At 31.6% G+C, this 22,281-nt stretch overlaps 4 protein-coding genes and 1 pseudogene across 4 annotated transcripts; all 5 read right to left on the bottom strand.

Moving 5' to 3' along the window:
• Window positions 1-2,041: 2,041 nt before the first annotated feature.
• On the bottom strand, window positions 2,042-3,836 carry LOC128191385 (kappa-type opioid receptor-like). Its single transcript, XM_052863446.1, has 2 exons — window positions 3,608-3,836; window positions 2,042-3,147 (listed from the first exon to the last, which is right to left on the bottom strand). The coding sequence occupies exons 1-2, from the start codon at window positions 3,824-3,826 to the stop codon at window positions 2,314-2,316; spliced, it is 1,053 nt and encodes a 350-aa protein (XP_052719406.1). The 5' UTR covers window positions 3,827-3,836; the 3' UTR covers window positions 2,042-2,313.
• A 3,922-nt stretch (window positions 3,837-7,758) lies between these two features.
• On the bottom strand, window positions 7,759-9,228 carry LOC128157479 (cholecystokinin receptor type A-like). The gene has a single exon (XM_052820043.1). It carries the CDS (start codon window positions 9,226-9,228, stop codon window positions 8,089-8,091), a length of 1,140 nt encoding a protein of 379 aa, XP_052676003.1. The 3' UTR covers window positions 7,759-8,088.
• Window positions 9,229-10,673: 1,445 nt separating this feature from the next.
• Window positions 10,674-14,836, bottom strand: LOC128191566 (cholecystokinin receptor type A-like). Its single transcript, XM_052863694.1, has one exon. It carries the CDS (start codon window positions 14,130-14,132, stop codon window positions 12,957-12,959), a length of 1,176 nt encoding a protein of 391 aa, XP_052719654.1. The 5' UTR covers window positions 14,133-14,836; the 3' UTR covers window positions 10,674-12,956.
• A 16-nt stretch (window positions 14,837-14,852) lies between these two features.
• LOC128191565 (cholecystokinin receptor type A-like) lies at window positions 14,853-16,848 on the bottom strand. The gene has a single exon (XM_052863693.1). The coding sequence runs from the start codon at window positions 16,817-16,819 to the stop codon at window positions 15,599-15,601; it is 1,221 nt and encodes a 406-aa protein (XP_052719653.1). The 5' UTR covers window positions 16,820-16,848; the 3' UTR covers window positions 14,853-15,598.
• Window positions 16,849-20,071: 3,223 nt separating this feature from the next.
• Window positions 20,072-21,040, bottom strand: LOC128191384 (type-1 angiotensin II receptor-like; annotated as a pseudogene).
• Between the last annotated feature and the right edge of the window lie 1,241 nt (window positions 21,041-22,281).

Genomic DNA, 22,281 nt, shown 5'->3' with positions numbered 1-22,281 from the left:
CCAATAAGCAATAATTTCGAAAAGAGATGTTTAAGCTAAATGCAGTTGCCAGCCAATTGTAATATATAATATATCTTTAAAAACTATGACGAACGTTAGAAAAAAGTTAAATTATTTACAAATGTACGTGTTTTATTTCATTCATTTGTCACAGATATGCTTAAACAAATCAGAATACTTTATCTGTTGCATCAAAGGATATTAATGGAAACCCATTTTATCGAATCAATTCATAATAAAATGCACAGGTAGATTTTGCGATCACATCAAACAAACAAAAAATGAATAATAAAAATGCTTTCTCTGTTGTTTGGTTGTGATATTACCTGTTAGAATCGATAAATAGCAATCGTTATCGGGTAAGCTTTTTTTTTTTTGGGGGGGGGGGGGTGGGGGGTTGTTAGTGATCGCAATCGTTATAACCGTTCGGAGCAACAAACAAAAATATTATTCCTTATATCTATTCCTTTTTTATATCATCTTTAGAGAATAAATATTAAATGAGATATGCACGGTTCATGATAATAAAAAATGATCACAACAACATTTCATTATTAGCACATTTACATTGTACAAGTTTACCTAGTTTCAATATCAATCGAATCATGATTATAACGGACCACGAATATTTAATGCATATTTATTATTAAACAGACTTATAAGCTTCAAAATACCAGTCCGTTTCTACCCATTTTTTCAGTTGCACACTTTTACAGCATAGTAACTGTTACTCTAGAACAAGACCCCTAACAACATAAGGACAAAAATATTAACATCAGGGTAGGATGACCTATTGCTTGTTTTTTAAAACGCCACCATAGCCTATTTATAAACATTAAGGGCATAAACCAATGTAAATGATATTATTTTAGTTGGTTATTGAGGGTAGTACAACACAATTTACATTAAACTTAAACAAAATCTTTTTCTTCAAGCAATGCTTTTGCTCGAAAGTCCAGTGGATTGACAAAAACGTCCTTTGGTATGACATATATAGAATCCCCCACAGTTAACGATTAGTTGAAAATATTTTAATAAAATCAACTACAGGCCCTTCACAAAAAATTACGTTCTTGAAAGATAGTAATAGTATTGAATGGCAATCAATCAAAATTGTCACTTCGAAGTCAAGAATCTACCTGATATGATAAGATTCAAATTTAAAAAAGAGTATGAGATTATAATTGCTTTTCAGATTTGATAGAAGCACTTGGTTAAGTCATTAATAAGTGATCCGTATTATAAAATAGATTTGATTCGTGAATGATTAAATCTCTTAAAATATAAATTCCTCTATCTAATAACGTGTAAGTGTAGTTTTTATATCGTAACCAGCAAAATGCACAATGTATTCGAACGTATGTAAAAATACATATAATAATTTAGAGGTGTAAATTATAACATAAAAAGTCATATATTCCTATTAACTTTCCTTGCAGCATTGATTCTATCTTTTCAACAAAAAACAATAAAAGCCATTTAAAAACTGTTTGATATTACATTTAAAATTGCAATCTTAGAAGTAGACTTTAAGGAAGACAGTATCTTTATACAGAGCAAAGTATACGCCCTTCCTCAAAACAGTGATTGTCATTAGTTATGTCGCTTTAAATAACTCATTTGAAGCTGCAAAGTGTTGTTCTTTTCATTTTTTGCGTCAAAAGAGAATCTAATTTAAACATAAGGTTTGAACGATCTATCAATATTACTTTAAAATGTTTCATATTTACGCGTTCACAGAAAACAAAAGAAAACAAATATTACTTTAAAAGATGGATTGTGCCCCCCCCCCCATCCCCCAAAATTCAAATGAACAATTTTGTGCTCTTCGATATACTTTAAAATAAAGAGAGATGCCTCAACCAGATACAAGTACTCAGTTTTCAAACTATCAATTAATTTTAAGATTATTAAAATTTACCTCTGGAATAAAATTCATCTTCAAAAAATAGAAAAAAATGCATAACAAATACGAGTCCTATACCTGTTTGTGGAAATTGTGAAAACAATGCACTGTTATGCAGAATATCGAACCCGAACATTAAAAAATTGGAATATAATAAATTATTTTCTGGAAAATATGTCAACCAGACGCTACAAAAATGTAAACTTGATCTGTAGTTTGACATTTTGAAGCTGTTCAGCAAATTTCATATTATTCCTCAAACGCATAAAGAAAAAAAGTGTGGAAAACTGAAGTAGGACAGACAGACGGACGGACGGACAGACAGACAGAAGGACTGACGGACGCAGAGGAAAGCTTTAGTCCCCTCCGGTGAAAACCGGTAGGGGACTAATAAAGGGTAAGAGTTATTATGAACATATTTTGCAAAACAATTTTACTTTTCTCGAGAACTTTTTGTCCATGAACGCATAAATAACTGGATTTATGATGTTATTGATTATGAAAAATCTGTACAGGAAAAGAACACCAGCTCTACCTGAATCTGAAAACTCCTCCCAGAATCTAGCATTTCTCGCTTCTAACAACATGATTATTACTTTTGGAATATAACAAATTAGAAAGATAACAGTTATTCGCATAAAGACAAGAGTAATTTTGTGCACAACTCTCCTGTTCTGCTTTCTTCGCTTTGCACATGTCATGAACACGCTTTGTTTTGCATCTCCAGGTCTGCTTCCTGCAAGTATTTCTTCGTTGCTACTCAAGGATTTTAGCTCAGTGTCCATATTTCTCAGGCGTCCATTACTACATGAATTTACACCTTTCCTTTTGTTGTTCTGTCTTGGTTTCTCTGTGTTGTTGTAAGTTTTCTGTGTCTTGCTGTATTTAAAGTGTTTGATAATGGTATATCCTATCCTCAAGTACAAACAAATGAAGGAAAATATAACTATAATAATAGTGAGTACAGCGATGCCTCCAAATATCTGCGATGCTAATTTATGGGCGGTTTTCAATCTACTACATCTAAGTCCAACGATGTTTTCTTTTTCGTTTTTAAAAGAGACTGAACCATAGAAATAGGACATTGGAGCCGAGAGAGCAAATGCTATAATCAAAACCAGGCACATAGCAAAACGTTTCCATTTCAATGTCATTTGTTTTCTTTGCGGTCTGCAAATCTTTAAATATCGATGAATGGCAATAATCAAGAGTAAAAAGATTGAGCAAAATGTTTTGTTATACTTTCATGTTAAATACTGAAATCTGATTGGTTAAGACGCAGTTAATAATATTTACTATTACCCTCAGCGTTAGCAACGCACTTGGCAACGGGTAACATTAAAAAATGTTACATGCGCGAAAATTATGCGCGTACAGTTCGCTGTAGAATTCACGTTATTCCTATATAAAAGCAGTAAAATTTTCTTAAAAATTTTAAAAAAGACATTCAGTATAACAAAATAAATAGTGCCTGTTTGGGAGGATAACAGTTGAAATTGACACCCCTCGAAAACCATTGTCAACCTCCGCTTCGCGTCGGTTGAAAATGGTTTTCTCGGGGTGTCAATTTCAACTGTTACCCTCCCAAACAGGCACTATTTATATAGTGTAAACCGCAAAAAACCACCAGGCTTTACATAAACTATCGTAGTTGAATCGTGCCTGCATCATATTTAAAGCAATTCCAAATTAGCCACAAACGATGGAAGCTGATAGGTCGGCAAATGCAAGAAATGGGATGAAATATCTATCTTCTTTGTTTCCTTTAATTTTGAAGCCGTAGATCAGAATCACTGTGGAGTTTCCTAGCAGACCTATAGCGATGTACAGTGAAAGGATGACATTGTTAGGAGTCAGTCGTCTGGCTAGGTCACTGTTCCATTTGTCAAGTTTGTCCGATAAAATTGTACCGTTATCCATGTTAACTTGTAATTCCTTGCAGTACATTAATTGCACTGAATAGGTCATGCACAGGCGCTAGATGAAAAAAAAAATGCATTTCTTGATCAAATGTAAAAAGGAAGTTATCATAAAGTTTTAATTGATTTATGAAGTGTTTATAAGTAATGTAGAAATTAAAAAAACATTGAGAAGGGTATCAGAATTTACTTCAAGTTATAACCCTTATGTATTTAGTTTCCGTAACAAAGTTTAAAAGTAGCTTATCTTAAACATAAATCCCAATATTTTTGCAACATTTTTTAGTATTATGGTGAAAATCGACAAATCAATAAAAAAAATCTTTACTTGTGTTTGTAATTGCGTGGACCCTGAGGTCCACGCAAAAAATATATAAGCGAGGTTAAACCGGATGCTATGGGGAAAATTCAGCCTGTGCATGAGCTAGCCTGGTTCCTGTGTGTAATGGGTAGCTCAGGGAACCAGGCTAGCACACGTGTATCTGAATCGGGATCGGGATTCCGTGCCATATGCACACATAAGTTCAAAGGCGCTGTAATTGTAAAGTTGTCGGTAAACAGTACAGAAACAAAGTATTCCTTTAAAAATGATTGGCATGTGATATGAACTATCAGTATTATGAAATAAGTTAATGTTATGCCAAAACTACAACATGCATCAAATAGCATAATTTGCAATGTTTTGTTGTTTTCCGAATACTCAAGTAACTTAACTTTACTTTTATAGTATAGAGAACTTCCCGATTAAATTTTTTAAGCATTTAAGAATGATTGAATAATTATGTCACTGTATAAAAGTTTAAATCTCAAGAAAAATGCATCATATGAATATGAAATTTTTAATTTACACAAAGCTGTCACTGCATAGTTAACAAAGTAGTGCGAATTGTAATGTGTGCGCAAATAGTAGAATTCACCGGATGCCTTATACTGTACATGCAAATTTCATTCATAGATAGATTATAGTTATTTTAGAAGTATGAATCCTTTAAATTCTGAGATAAAAAGTCAGGGCTATACAAACATGTATACGTAATATTACGTACAAATTTAGTGGTTAAAAGCAGAGGGCTGGAGTCGGTGGAATCTCTGATAATCTTAAGGCTTTCACTTTTTCGTTGGAAACACATACAAATGGTCCACGTATTGTTGTCCTTTTTTAAAGGACAGCAACTTGTCTTATAATAGAGAGCTTTTGCAAACCAACGTGTACGCTTACGTGTTGAACGGAAAAATAAGTGTATTGCGTCATCAGTTTTTGTAATGACGAATCTCTACACGTATGGACACGAATGAACATGCCTGTAGATTGCAAAATACACGTAAGGTCCAACTTGTAGCTTATATTTACTTGTTGGCTATTTATATAAACAAGTATAATATGAGAGAAATTACCGTTGTACACTCGCTTAACTGAAATATTTAAGGAAATGTTTCTTGTACATAAGTATTAGATCGTATGTTTATTCAATTCAAATATCTTCAGACTTACCAAAACTGACCATACCTTATTTGGCATCTTGCCACCCTACCAATAATTTTTTTTTGGTTAAATAATTAATATCATTAATGTTCTGATAAATAACTAGTTTTAATATTTCCTTTATCTAATTAGGTAAAAAGGTCAAAATGAACATCATCTGTACATCACCTATGATATGTTTACCTTCTAAAAATCAAAAATACAATGTACATTTGTCCATACTAAATAATTCATTTGTCCAAACTAATAACTTTTTGGCTCAAACAAATGCCTTATTTGCTCCCAAAAATAATTTGATAGTCCTAAGAATAAATTCAAATTCAAGCTTAATGAACTATAAAAGGTTCTTGGGTGGAACCATGGAGGGAAAATATTAATGAGACAGAAATATTTGCAATTAATTTAATTATTAACATACATATAATTTAATTAATAAAGACATTTCGATATCAAATTCCATGAGTCTTAAAACATCGTGCGACTGACATAAGCAAATAAATCAATACTGCATTCATGTATGTACGAATTTTAATGCAACTGATGCATCGTTGATGCACTAACTAAACAGGAAGAAACCATCCTTTAGTAATTTTTAATGAACGCCCAATTCACAAAAATATTTCATGGGAAAATGCACAAAGGTTTTGCAATATTGAATGGAAATACATATCATTTTATATAAACAGTTATCATGTTATCTTAACAATTAATCAAAAACGAAAACCAATATACAATAAATATTTGTTTCTAAAATACAATTCAAAATATAAAAAAAGAATTAAGCGTAATATTAATAATTTTAAGAATCATTTGTATCTTAGAAATTTAATAAGATTGCTTTGAAATATCCAGTTATTCTTTAAAGATAAGTTAACCCTATATTGAAGAAGAAAGCAAAATCAATACAACTCAATGCTCGGTCGTTCATTATACAGGGGGATGAAAAAGGGAAACATTCCTATTTGTTATGATAAACGTTTTTTATAACATAATCTTTCATATGCTTTACTTAAAATGTTAACTTAAAGGTGAATTTTTATCGTAAAAAAAGATAACAAAATAAAATTGTGTAGCAAACTTAAATATATTTTAATATTATTAATAACTATGAAAACATTTCATTATGTTTACAAAACTCGAGTTGTTATTAGAATCTTTGTTTACGTTTTATCCACATCAATTTATAAAGTGCATGTAGGATCTTTCTTGTACTTACATGTTTATCGAATTTTTCTTTGCTTGATGTAAACAAGTTGTATGCTGGAAAGTAGGTAAATTTAATGAAATTATTTTTTTTAAAAATTGTGTTTATTTATATCTGATGTAAGATCGACGGACATTAAAAACAATGGCATGTGTTGAATAATAAGTGAATGGAAATCACAAGTATCGTATACTTTATAGTAAGTGGAATTTTTGGGTAAAGCAAAATTAGCATTTTTTTTCTTTTTCTTCAACGCACCTAGTTTGTTAAACATTTATTGTGTAACTTTGAAATCAGCATTTAAAACAACTGCGATGGGAGTACTAAAAAAAATGTAAACCAAACTTAATATGCAATTGTTTACATAAACAATTTCGATTTTTTAAGTGTACCCTTTTAAACGTTAAAACATTAAGTACATGTGTTGCTCTCAGACAGATTGGATACCTGAATATATTGACCCTCGCTAGGAGGGAGGTGGGGGAATCAGCTGTTCAATATTAAACAAAAAGGCATTGTCATTTCGAAGTCAAGAATCTACTTGATATGATAAGTTTCAAATTTTAAATAGAGTATCAGATGATAATTGCTTTTCAGATTTGATAGAAGCACTTGGTTAAGTCATTCATAAGTGATCCGTATTATAAAATGGATTTGATTCGTGATAACATGAATGATTTAATCTCTTAAAATATAAATTTCTCTATCTAATAACGTTTAAGTGTAGTTTTTATATCGTAATCAGCAAATGCACAATGTATTCGAACGTATGTAAAAATACATATATTAATTTAGAGGTGTAAAATATGACATAAAAAGTCATATATTCCTATTAACTTTCCATGCAGCATTGATTCTATATTTTCAACAAAAAACAATAAAAGCCATTTAAAAACGGTTTGATATTACATTTAAAATTGCAATCTTAGAAGTAGACTTTAAGGAAGACAGTATCTTTATACAGAGCAAAGTATACGCCCTTCCTCAAAACAGTGATTGTCATTAGTTATGTCGCTTTAGATAACTCATTTGAAGCTGCAAAGTGTTGTTCTTTTCATTTTTTTCGTCAAAGGAGAATCTAATTTAAATCTCAAAAACATAAGGTTTGAACGATCTATCAATATTACTTTAAAATGTTTCATATTTACGCGTTCACAGAAAACAAAAGAAAACAAATATTACTTTAAAAGATGGATTGTGCCCCCCCCCCCCCCATCCCCAAAATTCAAATGTGTCGAAGTGTCGGTTTTGAACAATTTTGTGCTCTTCGATATACTTTAAAATAAAGAGAGATACCTCAACCAGATACAAGAACTCAGTTTTCAAACTATCAATTAATTTAAGATTATTAAGATTTACCTCTGGAATAAATTTCCTATTAAAAAATAGAAAAAAAACTCAACATAATACATGTATTAAGTTCAGAATAAACTAACCAAGATAATTGTCAAAATTAACAAACGTGAAACATATTTGTCATAAACATTTTGATTAAGTAAAAACAATGACGTAATTCATTGCATAGTTAAACATCAGTGGCACTTGCACTTCTAAGGGTAGTTTAGGGTTAGGGTTATTACGAACATATTTTGCATAACAATTTTACTTTTCTCGAGAACTTTTTGTCCATGAACGCATAAATAACTGGATTTATGATGTTGTTGATTATGAAAAATCTGTACAGGAAAAGAACACCAGCTCTACCTGAATCCGAAAACTCCTCCCAGAATCTAGCACTTCTCGCTTCTAACAACATGATTATTACTTTCGGAATATAACAAATTAGAAAGATAACAGTTATTAGCATAAAAACAAGAGTAATTTTGTGCACAACTCTCCTGTTCTGCTTTCTTCGCTTTGCACATGTCACGAACACGCTTTGTTTTGCATCTCCAGTTCTGCTTGCTGCAAGTACTTCTTCGTTGCTTCTCAAGGATTTTACTTCAGTGACCATGTTTCTCAGGCGTCCATTACTACATGAATGTGGACCTTTCCTTTTGTTGTTCATTCTTGGTTTCTCTGTGTTGTTGTAAGTTTTCTGTTTCTTGCTGTACTTAAAGTGTTTGATAATGGTATATCCTATCCTCAAGTATAAACAAATGAAGGAAAATATAACTATAATAATAGTGAGTACAGCGATGCCTCCAAATATCTGCGATGCTAATTTATGGGTGGTTTTCAATCTACTACATCTAAGTCCAACGATGTTTTCTTTTTCGTTTTTAAAAGAGACTGAACCATAGAAATAAGTCATTGGAGCCGAGAGAGCAAATGCTATAATCAAAACCAGGCACATAGCAAAACGTTTCCATTTCAATGTCATTTGTTTTCTTTGCGGTCTGCAAATCTTTAAATATCGATGAATGGCAATAATCAAGAGTAAAAAGATTGAACAAAATGTTGTGTAGGACGCGAAAAACCACCAGGCTTTACACAAACTATTGTTGTTGAACTGTGCCTGCATCATATTTAAAGCAATTCCGAATGAGCCACAAACGATGGAAGCTGATAGGTCCGCAAATGCAAGAAAAGGGATGAAATATCTATCTTCTTTGTTTCCTTTAATCTTGAAGCCGTAGATCAGAATCACTGTTGAGTTTCCTAGCACGCCTATAACGATGTACAGAGAAAGGATGACATTGTTGGGAGTCAGTCCTCTGGCTAGGTCACTGTTCCACTTGGAGAGTTTGTCCGATAAAATTGTACCGTTATCCATTTCTTGCTAAAATAAAGAAACCTACCCAAAAATATTAACTTGTTAATTCCTTGCAGTACATTAATTGCACTGAATAGGTCATGCACAGGCGCTAGATGAAAAAAAATGCATTTCGTGATCAAATGTAAAAAGGAAGATATCATAAAGTTTTAATTGATTTATGAAGTGTTTATAAGTAATGTAGAAATTTAAAAACATTTAAGAGGGTATCAGAATTTACTTAAAATTATAACCGTTATGTACTTTGTTTCCGTAACAACGTTTAAAAGTAGTTCATCGTAAATATAAATCCCAACATTTTTGCAACATTTTTTAGTATTATGTTGAAAAACAATCGACAAATCAATAAAAAAAATTCTTTACATGTGTGTGTAATCTTATAATAGAGGTGTTTAGCAAACCAACGTGTACGCGTACGTGTTGAACGGAAAAATAAGTGTATTGCGTCATCAGTTTTTGTAATGACGAATCTCTACACGTATGAAAACAAATGAACATGCCCGTAGATTGCAAAATTAGCGTAAGGTCTAACTTGTTGCTTATATTTACTTGTTGGTTATTGATATGAACAAGTGTGTTTATTTTGTAAAGCTTAATTAACTACTGATATCAAATAAGAAAGATTTTTACGAAAATGTATTGTGTTGTGGGGATTTAAGTACACATATAGATTTCAACAAAACATGCAATGACTCATAATTATCTGTATTTAAAAAATCATACAGTCATATGTGCGACCGTGAGTTTTCGACTGTGACTATTAATACTCAGATTAAAAGGGGGATTATAAAATTGACATTTAAAACATTTACAAGTACAAGTACACATTATAGAGAGGTTAATCATTTGAACGTGTACGTCTGTGGGTACGTGTGAAAATAAAAGTATGTTTACACGTAACAAAATTTGAGTTATACGTGTAAGCGAACTTTTAAATTTACTATATTTAACATTTTCAACATGTTCAGTGTACTCATACAATTTATGAAATGATTCTATGAATTTGATGAAACCAAAAGCACATTCGTCCTCAATTTATCGCTTGCTTTACTTAAAACAACGTTATATATTCACAAAATATGTATTAATTTTCTATTTCAATTACTACAAGTATTCACCTCCGTGTACTTTTGATTCTACACGTTATGTTCAACTTGTAGAATGACACGGTATGACGAAATACACATAAAATTAGCTGGGGGATTGCCCTAGTTACACGTACTCGTCACGTGCACGTTCATATGCTTAACCTCTCTCATAACTGTTAAACAAGAAAAGTTTTGTGAACTGGTACGTGTAGTTCTAAGTTGTAACAATGAGGAGGGAAAATATTAATGAGACAGAAATATTTGCAATTAATTTAATTATTAACATACATGTAATTTAATTAATTAAGAAATTTCGATATCAAATTGCATGAGTCTTAAAACATCGTGCGACTGACATAAGCAAATAAATCAATACTGCATTCATGTATGTACGAATTTTAATGCAACTGATGCATCGTTGATGCACTAACTAAACAGGAAGAAACCATCCTTTAGTAATTTTTAATGAACGCCCAATTCACAAAAATATTTCATGGGAAAATGCACAGAGGTTTTGCAATATTGAATGGAAATACATATCATTTTATATAAACAGTTATCATGTTATCTTAACAATTTATCAAAAACGAAAACCAATATACAATAAATATTTGTTTCTAAAATACAATTCAAAATATAAAAAAAAGAATTAAGCGTAATATTAATAATTTTAAGAATCATTTGTATCTTAGAAATTTAATAAGATTGCTTTGAAATATCCAGTTATTCTTTAAAGATAAGTTAACCCTATATTGAAGAAGAAAGCAAAATCAATACAACTCAATGCTCGGTCGTTCATTATACAGGGGGATGAAAAAGGGAAACATTCCTATTTGTTATGATAAACGTTTTTTATAACATAATCTTTCATATGCTTTACTTAAAATGTTAACTTAAAGGTGAATTTTTATCGTAAAAAAAGATAACAAAATAAAATTGTGTAGCAAACTTAAATATATTTTAATATTATTAATAACTATGAAAACATTTCATTATTTTTACAAAACTCGTGTTGTTATTAGAATCTTTGTTTACGTTTTATCCACATTATTTATAAAGTGCATGTAGGATCTTTCTTGTACTTACATGTTTATCGAATTTTTCTTTGGTTTATGTAAACAAGTTGTATGCTGAAAAGTAGGTAAATTTAATGAAAATATTTTTTTAAAAATTGTGTTTATCTATATCTGATGTAAGATCGACGGACATTAAAAACAATGGCATGTGTTGAATAATAAGTGAATGGAAATCACAAGTATCGTATACTTTATATTAAGTGGAATTTTTGGATAAAGCAAAATCAGCATTTTTTCTCTTTCTTCAACGCACCTATTTTGTTAAACATTTATTGTATAACTTTGAAATCAGCATCTAAAACAACTGCGATGGGAGTACTAAACAAATATAAACCAAACTTGATATGCAATTGTTTACATAAACAATTTCGATTTTTTAAGTGTACCCTTTTAAACGCTAAAACATTAAGTATGTGTTGCTCTCAGACAGATTGGATACCTGAATATATTGACCCTCGCTAGGAGGGAGGTGGGGGAATCAGCTGTTCAATATTAAACAAAAAGGCATTGTCATTTCGAAGTCAAGAATCTACTTGATATGATAAGTTTCAAATTTTAAATAGAGTATCAGATGATAATTGCTTTTCAGATTTGATAGAAGCACTTGGTTAAGTCATTCATAAGTGATCCGTATTATAAAATGGATTTGATTCGTGAATGATTTAATCTCTTAAAATATAAATTTCTCTATCTAATAACGTTTAAGTGTAGTTTTTATATCGTAATCAGCAAATGCACAATGTATTCGAACGTATGTAAAAAATACATATATTAATTTAGAGGTGTAAAATATGACATAAAAAGTCATATATTCCTATTAACTTTCCTTGCAGCATTGATTCTATCTTTTCAACAAAAAACAATAAAAGCCATTTAAAAACTGTTTGATATTACATTTAAAATTGCAATCTTAGAAGTAGACTTTAAGGAAGACAGTATCTTTATACAGAGCAAAGTATACGCCCTTCCTCAAAACAGTGATTGTCATTAGTTATGTCGCTTTAGATAACTCATTTGAAGCTGCAAAGTGTTGTTCTTTTCATTTTTTGCGTCAAAGGAGAATCTAATTTAAATCTCAAAAACATAAGGTTTGAACGATCTATCAATATTACTTTAAAATGTTTCATATTTTACGCGTTCACAGAAAACAAAAGAAAACAAAAATTACTTTAAAAGATGGATTGTGCCCCCCCCCCCACCCATCCCCAAAATTCAAATGTGTCGAAGTGTCGGTTTTGAACAATTTTGTGCTCTTCGATATACTTTAAAATAAAGAGAGATACCTCAACCAGATACAAGAACTCAGTTTTCAAACTATCAATTAATTTTAAGATTATTAAGATTTACCTCTGGAATAAATTTCTTATTAAAAAATAGAAAAAAAACTCAACATAATACATGTATTAAGTTCAGAATAAACTAACCAAGATAATTGTCAAAATTAACAAACGTGAAACATATTTGTCATAAACATTTTGATTAAGTAAAAACAATGACGTAATTCATTGCATATTTAAACATCAGTGGCACTTGCACTTCTAAGGGTAGTTTAGGGTTAGGGTTATTACGAACATATTTTGCATAACAATTTTACTTTTCTTGAGAACTTTTTGTCCATGAACGCATAAATAACTGGATTTATGATGTTGTTGATTATGAAAAATCTGTACAGGAAAAGAACACCAGCTCTACCTGAATCCGAAAACTCCTCCCAGAATCTAGCATTTCTCGCTTCTAACAACATGATTATTACTTTCGGAATATAACAAATTAGAAAGATAACAGTTATTAGCATAAAAACAAGAGTAATTTTGTGCACAACTCTCCTGTTCTGCTTTCTTCGCTTTGCACATGTCATGAACACGCTTTGTTTTGCATCTCCAGTTCTGCTTGCTGCAAGTACTTCTTCGTTGCTACTCAAGGATTTTAGATCAGTGTCCATATTTCTCAGGCGTCCATTACTACATGAATTTACACCTTTCCTTTTGTTGTTCTGTCTTGGTTTCTCTGTGTTGTTGTAAGTTTTCTGTGTCTTGCTGTATTTAAAGTGTTTGATAATGGTATATCCTATCCTCAAGTACAAACAAATGAAGGAAAATATAACTATAATTATAGTGAGTACAGCGATGCCTCCAAATATCTGCGATGCTAATTTATGGGTGGTTTTCAATCTACTACATCTAAGTCCAACGATGTTTTCTTTTTCGTTTTTAAAAGAGACTGAACCATAGAAATAGGTCATTGGAGCCGAGAGAGCAAATGCTATAATCAAAACCAGGCACATAGCAAAACGTTTCCATTTCAATGTCATTTGTTTTCTTTGCGGTCTGCAAATCTTTAAATATCGATGAATGGCAATGATCAAGAGTAAAAAGATTGAACAAAATGTTGTGTAGGACGCGAAAAACCACCAGGCTTTACACAAACTATTGTTGTTGAACTGTGCCTGCATCATATTAAGAGCAATTCCGAATGAGCCACAAACGAGGGAAGCCCAAAAGTCTGCAGTCGCAAGAAACGGGATAAAATATCGTTCTTCTTTGTTTCCTTTCATTTTGAAGCCGTAGATAAGAATCACTGTTGAGTTTTCTAGGAGACCTGTGGATATGTAAAGTGATAGGATGACATTGTTGGGAGTCAGTCCTCTGGCTAGGTCACTGTTCCATTTGTCTAATTTGTCCGATAGAATTGTGTCGTTATCCATTGCCCGATGATTTGAAGATACCTTCCTGGTAAGCATGCATTTATCTGCTTTTTCATTTTTATGCAGCAATTGCAGTTTGATTTGCCATGTGGAAACATTCGACGGAAGGAAAATGTTTTCTTCCGTTTAAAATTGATGGACATATTTAAATTTCATAATTGACAAAAGGTTCATTTGATTGATGCAAATAAAGAGGAAATATAATGTAGATAGGCATAAAACACATGTTTAAAGGCTTATTTAGAACATAAAACTAAATTATGAGAATTATTCTGATACAGACCTTTCAATGTTTCTTTACTTTTTAAACAAGCAATTGTTGTAATGGGAATAGATTGACTATGGATTAAAATTAAAGACATTTTAAGTCTATAGCTAGAAGCATCTTTTATCTAAATTCAATACTAATGCACATTAGTTGTTTAAATTCAAAATTCAATTTTTTTGAGATGTTTCATGTCCTGTTTCGTTTCCTTTTGCGTTTCTATGTAATCGCCTTTTTTATGTAAGCTACACATTTAAGCACGAAAAATGTGTCGTGATAAGAATAAGTAAATTATATATATAGTAGAATAGGCGCTTACCTTGTGAATGTGCAAATGTGATATTTTTAGAATACATGTAAATCAAATTCTAAAACAACAGAGCTTAGTTTGGTTTTTCAAACATTAACGGTTTAATTAGGACACAGGTTACATGGGATTTGCAAAGGTCTACATGAATACTGAAATTAAGTTGCATGATACTGTAACGTGTCGCGGCCTCGACCAGGCGTCTCGGTCCGTACCCGGTTCACCCGAGTTTTATAGGGAATGCAAACAAAGAGTAAAATGACACTTGCCAAGTGTCTCTATGATGAAAAGCTTTAATTCAAAATATACAGATATAGGTTAACCACTGCCTTGTGGTGTTTCTCAATATATACAGATATATATAAGCCACTGCCTTGTGGCTATTTCTATGTTTGTCAACCGCCCTTGCCGCCTGGCAAGGCAACTTGTCGCTCAGCCACTTGGTAATGCAAGTTGGTCAATCAATCTGGCTATGCCACTTGGCCTATCAATTTGTCATTCAAAGAACCTCACTAAATCAACTTTAATTAACCAAAGTTTCCTACTTACAGAATTCACGGCTGTGAAATTCTACAACACAGTAATTCGCACTTAGGGATTACTTTACGTATAAATCTTCTGTACAGACTATACAATATCAACCAACCCAACTAGCGACACCATCTGGCTCTTAAACCAATTGCATTATGTCTAACACAAGTGTTTAAGGACATCCAAATATATTCTCTCGATTTATAAGTCTATCTGACTAATAAGAAACTACAATAACTGTTTTTGTTGTTTTGTTTTTATATAATAAAAATACTTGAATCACTCTTTTAATCATTTGACATTTTAATAACACTATTTACAATAATTACTGATAATAAAAATACAAACAAGGGAAGATAACTCTTTCAACCGTTTCAATACCTAGGGATGTACGCATATTTAGCAACAAGTATGTAACATTTTGATTTGTTTTGAAAACCTTCTGTCCAGAAATGCATATATAAACGGATTTATGATGTTATTCAAAATATAAATTCTATAAACAAATAATAATACAGATCTCTCTGTATTTGAAAACTTCTCCCAAAACGACAAGTCCCTTGCTTCCATTAACATGACGATCGCCTTAGGGATGAAACAGATCAAGAATATGACTGTAATAAGCATAAACATCAAAGTGAATTTATAAATGACTCTTTTTTGATTTCTCGTTTTTGTACTCGATACCTTGGGTCGAAAGTTTTCTCCATTGTTGTCTGTCTGTGTGACTACCTCAGTATTAGGACATGTTGGTTGGGGAACAGTTGTCGACCCTGTATCACCAGTTTTATTCTCAGTATCGTTGGAAGGAGTCAACTGGGGAACAGTTGTCGACCCTGTATCCCCAGTTTTATTTTCAGTGTCGTTGGAAGGAGTGTCGCGTCCCGTAAAGCTGTTGAACGCACCACCTTCAGAGCTCTTGGCTGTTCTGAGGTGAACAATGATTTTGGTATACTTAAAATGTTTACGAATAGTAAGTCCTATTTTGGAATATAACCATACTAGAGAAATTATATTCGTTAAGAGGATAAGAAGAAGCACACCTCCAAAAACGAGTGATTCCGTTTTATTTGCTGATTCCAGCCTGCTGCAACGATGTCCATAGATACTCAATTTCTCATTCAGAAAGGGATCGGATCCATAAAAATTGGTCAGAGACACAGATAGAGTAAATGCAATGGTTAATACCATACACATCGCAAATCTTTTCCATGTACGGGTCATTTGTCTCCCGAGAGGTTTGCAGACTTTAAGATATCTGTGGACTGCGATGATAAGCAGGAAGAGCGCGGATGTTAAAGTTGAAAAGGCCGAGAAAAACCACCATGTCTTACACAAATGGTCATTATCGAAAGTCGCCTGCATCATATTCTGAGCGATTGCAAAAGACGCATTTATCAAAGACGCCCAAAGGTCCACCATGGCGAGAAACGGAATAAAATATCTCTCCTCCTTGTTGCCTTTCATTTTGAAGCTGTAAATAAAAATGACTATAGAGTTTCCCAAAACACCGGCCACCATGTACAAAGACAATATGATGTTGTTAGGAATCAAACTCTGTGCTATCTCATGGTTCCATTCTTTCACTTTATACGAAACGTCAGATGTTACGTTGTCCATTTTCTAGAGTCAAACATTAGGTACAGATACAAATTTACAACCAATTGAAATATGTCATTGTATAAACACACGGAAATGCTTCTTTAAAAAAAAATTCACTGTTATGCGTGATTTTTTTTTTATTTCACAATAGATGAATAACTTATCTATTATAAAGAGGAAGTATTTGGTAGTTTTGATACATATGAAATTGATATTTAATACTGTTCAGGAAATAATTTATTTACTATTATATAAAAAAGTACATTTTTAATACTTTTCATGTGAGCGAATGAAAAATGAGAATTTCTTCACTGCAATTGAATTCATCGAAGCTGATTAAACCACTGTAAGTTCTAGCAGAAAATATTAATAGTTGATGGTTATGAGAGACAGAAATAGATGTCGGGAGTTAAAGTTAACGTTTTATTTAAATATTTCAATTCATGACCAAAAGAGTTCCACTTTCTCGCTATTTTATGTATTCTAGATAATTTATTATTCAATCAAATCAATATTTTAAAGACATTTATTAATCATTGCTTAACAACAAAAAATCCACTGATTTATTGAATGTTTGATACATGCCGATTTGACAAAATCCAATGGTAAAATGGGCTTTTCATAAATTGATAATACAGACAATTTTTTTAAATTTCGAAATATTTATATGCATTAATAAACAATGTGCATTATTTATCAATAAAAATTTCAGAATCGCCTTGTTTTGCCTTCGTTTTACATATTTTTAATCCAGTTTTAGAGGTAAAATTTACAATATTCAGCAACTTTTAATGTGCATAATTTTGTAGCAAGTGTTTGGTGTATTTTGTTGTTGCGATTAAATATTACATTACGTAGACTCTTTAAAGAGCATAAATTACACATTAAAGTTAAACCTATATGATTAAAGATGTCAAATCGTACACAACTGGACGTTAACTCTCAAGTTAATATAAACCTGCCCATAGAGAAGGAATTAGATATATAAAGCAAAAATGGGCAGGTTAACTTGTACGTCCATTTGAGAGTTATTGGAACGTTTGTGCTTGTTGCATACATATATCTATGTGATATACATTGCAACAATCCTCTCAGACTTCTGTCGATTTTTTATCTGCATTCCACTCCATCTCAAAGACCAAACAGAGCGCGGCAAGCGCGCTAGGTTCCGTTCGTCATCGAAATCAAGAATATTGTTTTGCCTAGATGGTTAATGGGTTAACGTCCTTGCCACTCACTGCTATGAGAGTGGGTCTCGAAGGTCATGAGTTCAAACCCAGGCCGGGACGGAGGTGCTGTATTTTTCAAATTCATTATGAGCAGATGTATGTCAATTCGAGAGTTATTGGGATGTGTGTGTTCATTGGAGCGGTACAACCCGACCACGCGCCTCCACTTCGTATCAGGTCTGATTTTATGAATAATATACTCAGTCTTGTTTAGCACAAATTAAATGCTTTACATAAAAAAACATAAATCCTTGTCACATTATTGTGGTAAATCTTGATCATTCCATCGAAGCCTAAATTGGTGTTCATGGCTCAAATTTGAAGGACTTTAACAATTTTTCTTTGGTGGAGAAACCAGACAGTTTACATTTACCGGAACATTATTGAGCATCGGATATTTATTTAGTATTTTCGTGTGTCATTTTATCAAGACAAAGAGTTTTAATGGAGTCTTTCCCTGTGACATCAAAGTATCGTTTGAATTCTTTGGATAAAAACGTTTTGTGAAATGCTAAACAAGAGAAAATATGTTACGTGCAAATGCAAATGTTATATGAAACATAAAAAATTGAGCTTTTTGGTATCAACGTATTATACGTCTTATTTTATCAATCAAATTTGTTACGAAATATTTTAATTAATGTTTCAGTTGCACGTCTTTTCATTGAATAGATCTTCAACTGATACAATGTACTAATCTCCTAAACTGGAAGATACAATCCATATATTCATGAACACAAATAATATATTACAGAGTGTTGATACACGCCCTTTTCACACGAATTATTCATGGGAAAATTCACATGAAGTGTTTTCAAACGTCAATATACAGATTCTTTTTATTCATTCTAAACTGTGGTTCCAAAGTCATTTGCTACAAACCACCTTCATCGTAGCTACTAGTACTAAGACTGTGTTTCAAACACAAGGAACAAAGAGTTGTCTACCATAACTTCAAGGTTTAATATTGTTCCGTATGCTTGTAATATTATTGCCATCATATCAGTACTTTTGTTTGTTTATGAATTGATAATACATGCATTTACTGGTGTAGAAAATTATTGGGAGGGGGAGTGTCAAGGTGTGCAGGAAGGGGGGGGGGGGGGGGCTCTGTCCTCAAGCACGTACAGTTTGCATTGTTTCTGTAAAAAATTATTTAAAAAAAAAAGACTGTATTAGTATCGTGAAAAATGTATCGGTGACTAAGGCTAAACGTATGTTTTATCAAGAAATCTCCAACTCAAAATATACTCGTTATCAGTCACATCACTCAACACCATTCGTTTTAAAAAGTACAAAACGTCCGTCTTTTTTTTATCCTTTCCTTTTCCTGTTTGAAATATTTATAACCATGATAAAAAAATTAAAATGGGGAATAAGAAGGTTAAACTATCTAACAACAATACTGAACAGTGATTTTTATATTTAAAAATAGTAATTACAGATGTAACAATTGTTTGAGAGTTCTCATAACCGCCTGTACATGATCATGATTTAAATGAGGTTTCTATGAAATTATTATTTAGAATATCATGTTTTTTAAAAAGACTATAAAATACTTTTTAAACAGAATTTCTACAAGACGCATACCCCATCTTTCATAATACCTTTTCACTGAAATCAATTGTTGACAGTTCTCAAAACAATATTTAAGAAAACTGATTTTAAAATCTAATTTTTCAGTTGCTTTAATCATAATAAGTTTGTGTAATGTTTATTATTCAACCTTTAAAGCTGGTGTGGGAATCATACAAATGGAGAGTGTTAAATAATAATGTCCATTATTTGATATTGTTTCGTGTTTTCATGGTTTTATTATTTATTACTTCCTTTCTTCCCCTTGAATTATTAGACAAATGTTTGTTGCAATTAATAAAAATAAAATTACATATGTATGTAAAGTATTTAAATCATTTTTGTAGCCACCATTGATCAGTCAACCGCTAAATCCATATGATTATTTGATCATTAGAAATATCTCTATGTTTTAAAAAATAAATATTTTATGGTTTTTAATTTTTTAATGAAAAAAATAAACAATTTATTGTAAATTTGTGAACTGCTTTTTGTTGTTCTGCTCTTTTCTCCGCTTTGTACTAGATTTGAATGCGTTTTGTTTTGCTTCATTTGTTTTGCTTTCTACAAACCCTACCCGGCTATTGGGTTCTGTTATAATGGTTGACAAAGGAACACCAGATAACGCGGTGTTGTCTGCCTCCACAGAATGGAATCTAGTTTCCGCTTCACTTAAATGTCCTACCAAACTGGAGTTTGGTACGTGGACCGGGAGTTGCAGTTCTGGCTTTGTTCCTCTGAACGTATGATTTCAGCTTTCCTGATTTTTTGAGATGATTAAAGATTGTGCATTCTATCCTGAAGTGTAATTTTTTTTAGAAGAAATGATGACAGAGATTGCAATAAGTATTAAGATCCCTCCAAGTATCAGTGATCCTGTTTTGTTTGTAGACTTTAATCTACTACATCTATGTCCGAAAATCCCTTCTTCTTCGTTTGTAATAGCCATTGAGCCATAAAAATAAGTCGTAGGTGTCGATAGAACAATTGCAATAACTAAAAACAGAAACATTGCAAAACGTTTCCATTTCAATGTCATTCATCTTACCAATGGTCTACAGACCTTAAGATACCGATGCAATGCAATAATCAGGAGTAAAAAGATTGAACAAGATGCTGTAAAAACTGCGAAAAACCAAAACGTTTTACACAGACTATAATTGTTATTGAACTTTGCTTGCATCATATTAATACCGATCCCGACTAAAGCACAAACGAAGAAGGCCAAAAGGTCTGCTATCGCAAGAAATGGGATAAAATATCTTTCTTCTTTGTTTCCTTTCATCCTAAAGCTGTAGATCAGAATCACTGTGGAGTTTCCTAGCAGACCTATAACGACGAACAGTAAAAGGATGACATTCTTGGGAGTCAGTCCTCTGGCTAGGTCACTGTTCCACTTGTCTAGTTTGTTCGATTGAAATGTGTCGCTACCAATTGTTTGTTGAAATTAGAAGACCTTCCTGGTAAATGTTCAATGATGTGTTTATGAATGAAATCTTACCAGGCATCACATGCAGAATTTATTGCATTGGTTGGATAAGATGAAATTTCCCTCAAATAAGTTTCATTACAGGAGCCTTCAAGTTATAAGAAATTTAAAAATAAAAACTAATTTTAAAATAAATGCATCACTTTGAATGTATCATTAGTTTATTGAAATGTTACAATCTTTTGTCAAATCGCCAACATTTGCAAATAATTTATTCTTTTTTTTATCGAAATAGTTCCTAATAATTATGATATATGTGGAAATTATTAAAAATTCCGTGTCAAATTATTTTTCTAGTAATTGCATTACTCGTATTCGTTTAATACACACATATATATGATCTAGGACTCCCCAAATGAATCACATGAAAGGTTAAGGATGAGTTGATAATGAATCTTTTGATTAACATAAAAAAAAGAGAAACACCTGTGTAAATAAAGTGCATATTTTTAGTACAAGGAAGTCTCTAAAAAACGATATAACTATTCCTTAAGTACCTACAGCTGGTTGTGGCCACTATTTTTGAGAAACAAAACTTAAATTAAATTTTAAATTTTATAATCACATACATATGTACATTCTTGCTAAAAGTATATGACAAAAGTAAATAAATACATTTTGTTGTTATAAAAAGGTATATCGCTCCTACAAACATCAGACAAAGCGTACAACATTCTGTTGAAAAAGCTCTGAAAGGAACATGATCACGATATTTTTACAAATTTTATTATTTTACAAATTCAATGTTTACATTGCTTAATTTAATTAAGGTTTTTTGAATTGACTGCAAAAATTTTACTGTCAGTTGTCAAGTTAATTTAACCTTGTCTAGTGTGGTCACTTCTTATTTTGTTTTAATTAAATAATGTATTGACCATGAAGTATATGTTTATATTAATTTGTTGTGGTTTAACGTGGTCTTCATATTAATCAAAAATTGGCAGTATACTTCAGTTAGATTATTTTCGAAATCACTCCTAGATAGAATCATTTATACTGAATAGCCAATTTGAAAAATTAAACAAAGTGAGGCCTACTAGTTGCGGTTGGTTATATTCCCCAATTTTATAAAAAAAATATTTCCCATTTGAAGTGTGTTAAATAAGCAAGTTTAAATCATCTAGGCTGATTTGTTTGCATTCTCAGATGTGATTTTCTTTTATATGATACAAGCATGAACACATCTG

This window comes from Crassostrea angulata, chromosome 7 (assembly GCF_025612915.1).
Source record: "Crassostrea angulata isolate pt1a10 chromosome 7, ASM2561291v2, whole genome shotgun sequence".
NCBI classification, from domain to species: Eukaryota; Metazoa; Mollusca; class Bivalvia; order Ostreida; family Ostreidae; genus Magallana; species Magallana angulata.
Note: the sequence above shows the minus strand (reverse complement) of the source record. Positions and strands in the feature narration are given on the sequence as shown.

Bases quoted from the DNA above. Each gene is read 5' to 3' on its own strand.
- LOC128191385 (XM_052863446.1), bottom strand. From the start codon at position 3,826: ATGGATAACGGTACAATTTTATCGGACAAACTTGACAAATGGAACAGT. The intron at 3,148-3,607 runs GTTTGTGGCTAA...TTAACATGAAAG, and splicing joins CCGACCTATCAGCTTCCATC to TATAACAAAACATTTTGCTC.
- LOC128157479 (XM_052820043.1), bottom strand. From the start codon at position 9,228: ATGGATAACGGTACAATTTTATCGGACAAACTCTCCAAGTGGAACAGT.
- LOC128191566 (XM_052863694.1), bottom strand. From the start codon at position 14,132: ATGCTTACCAGGAAGGTATCTTCAAATCATCGGGCAATGGATAACGAC.
- LOC128191565 (XM_052863693.1), bottom strand. From the start codon at position 16,819: ATGGACAACGTAACATCTGACGTTTCGTATAAAGTGAAAGAATGGAAC.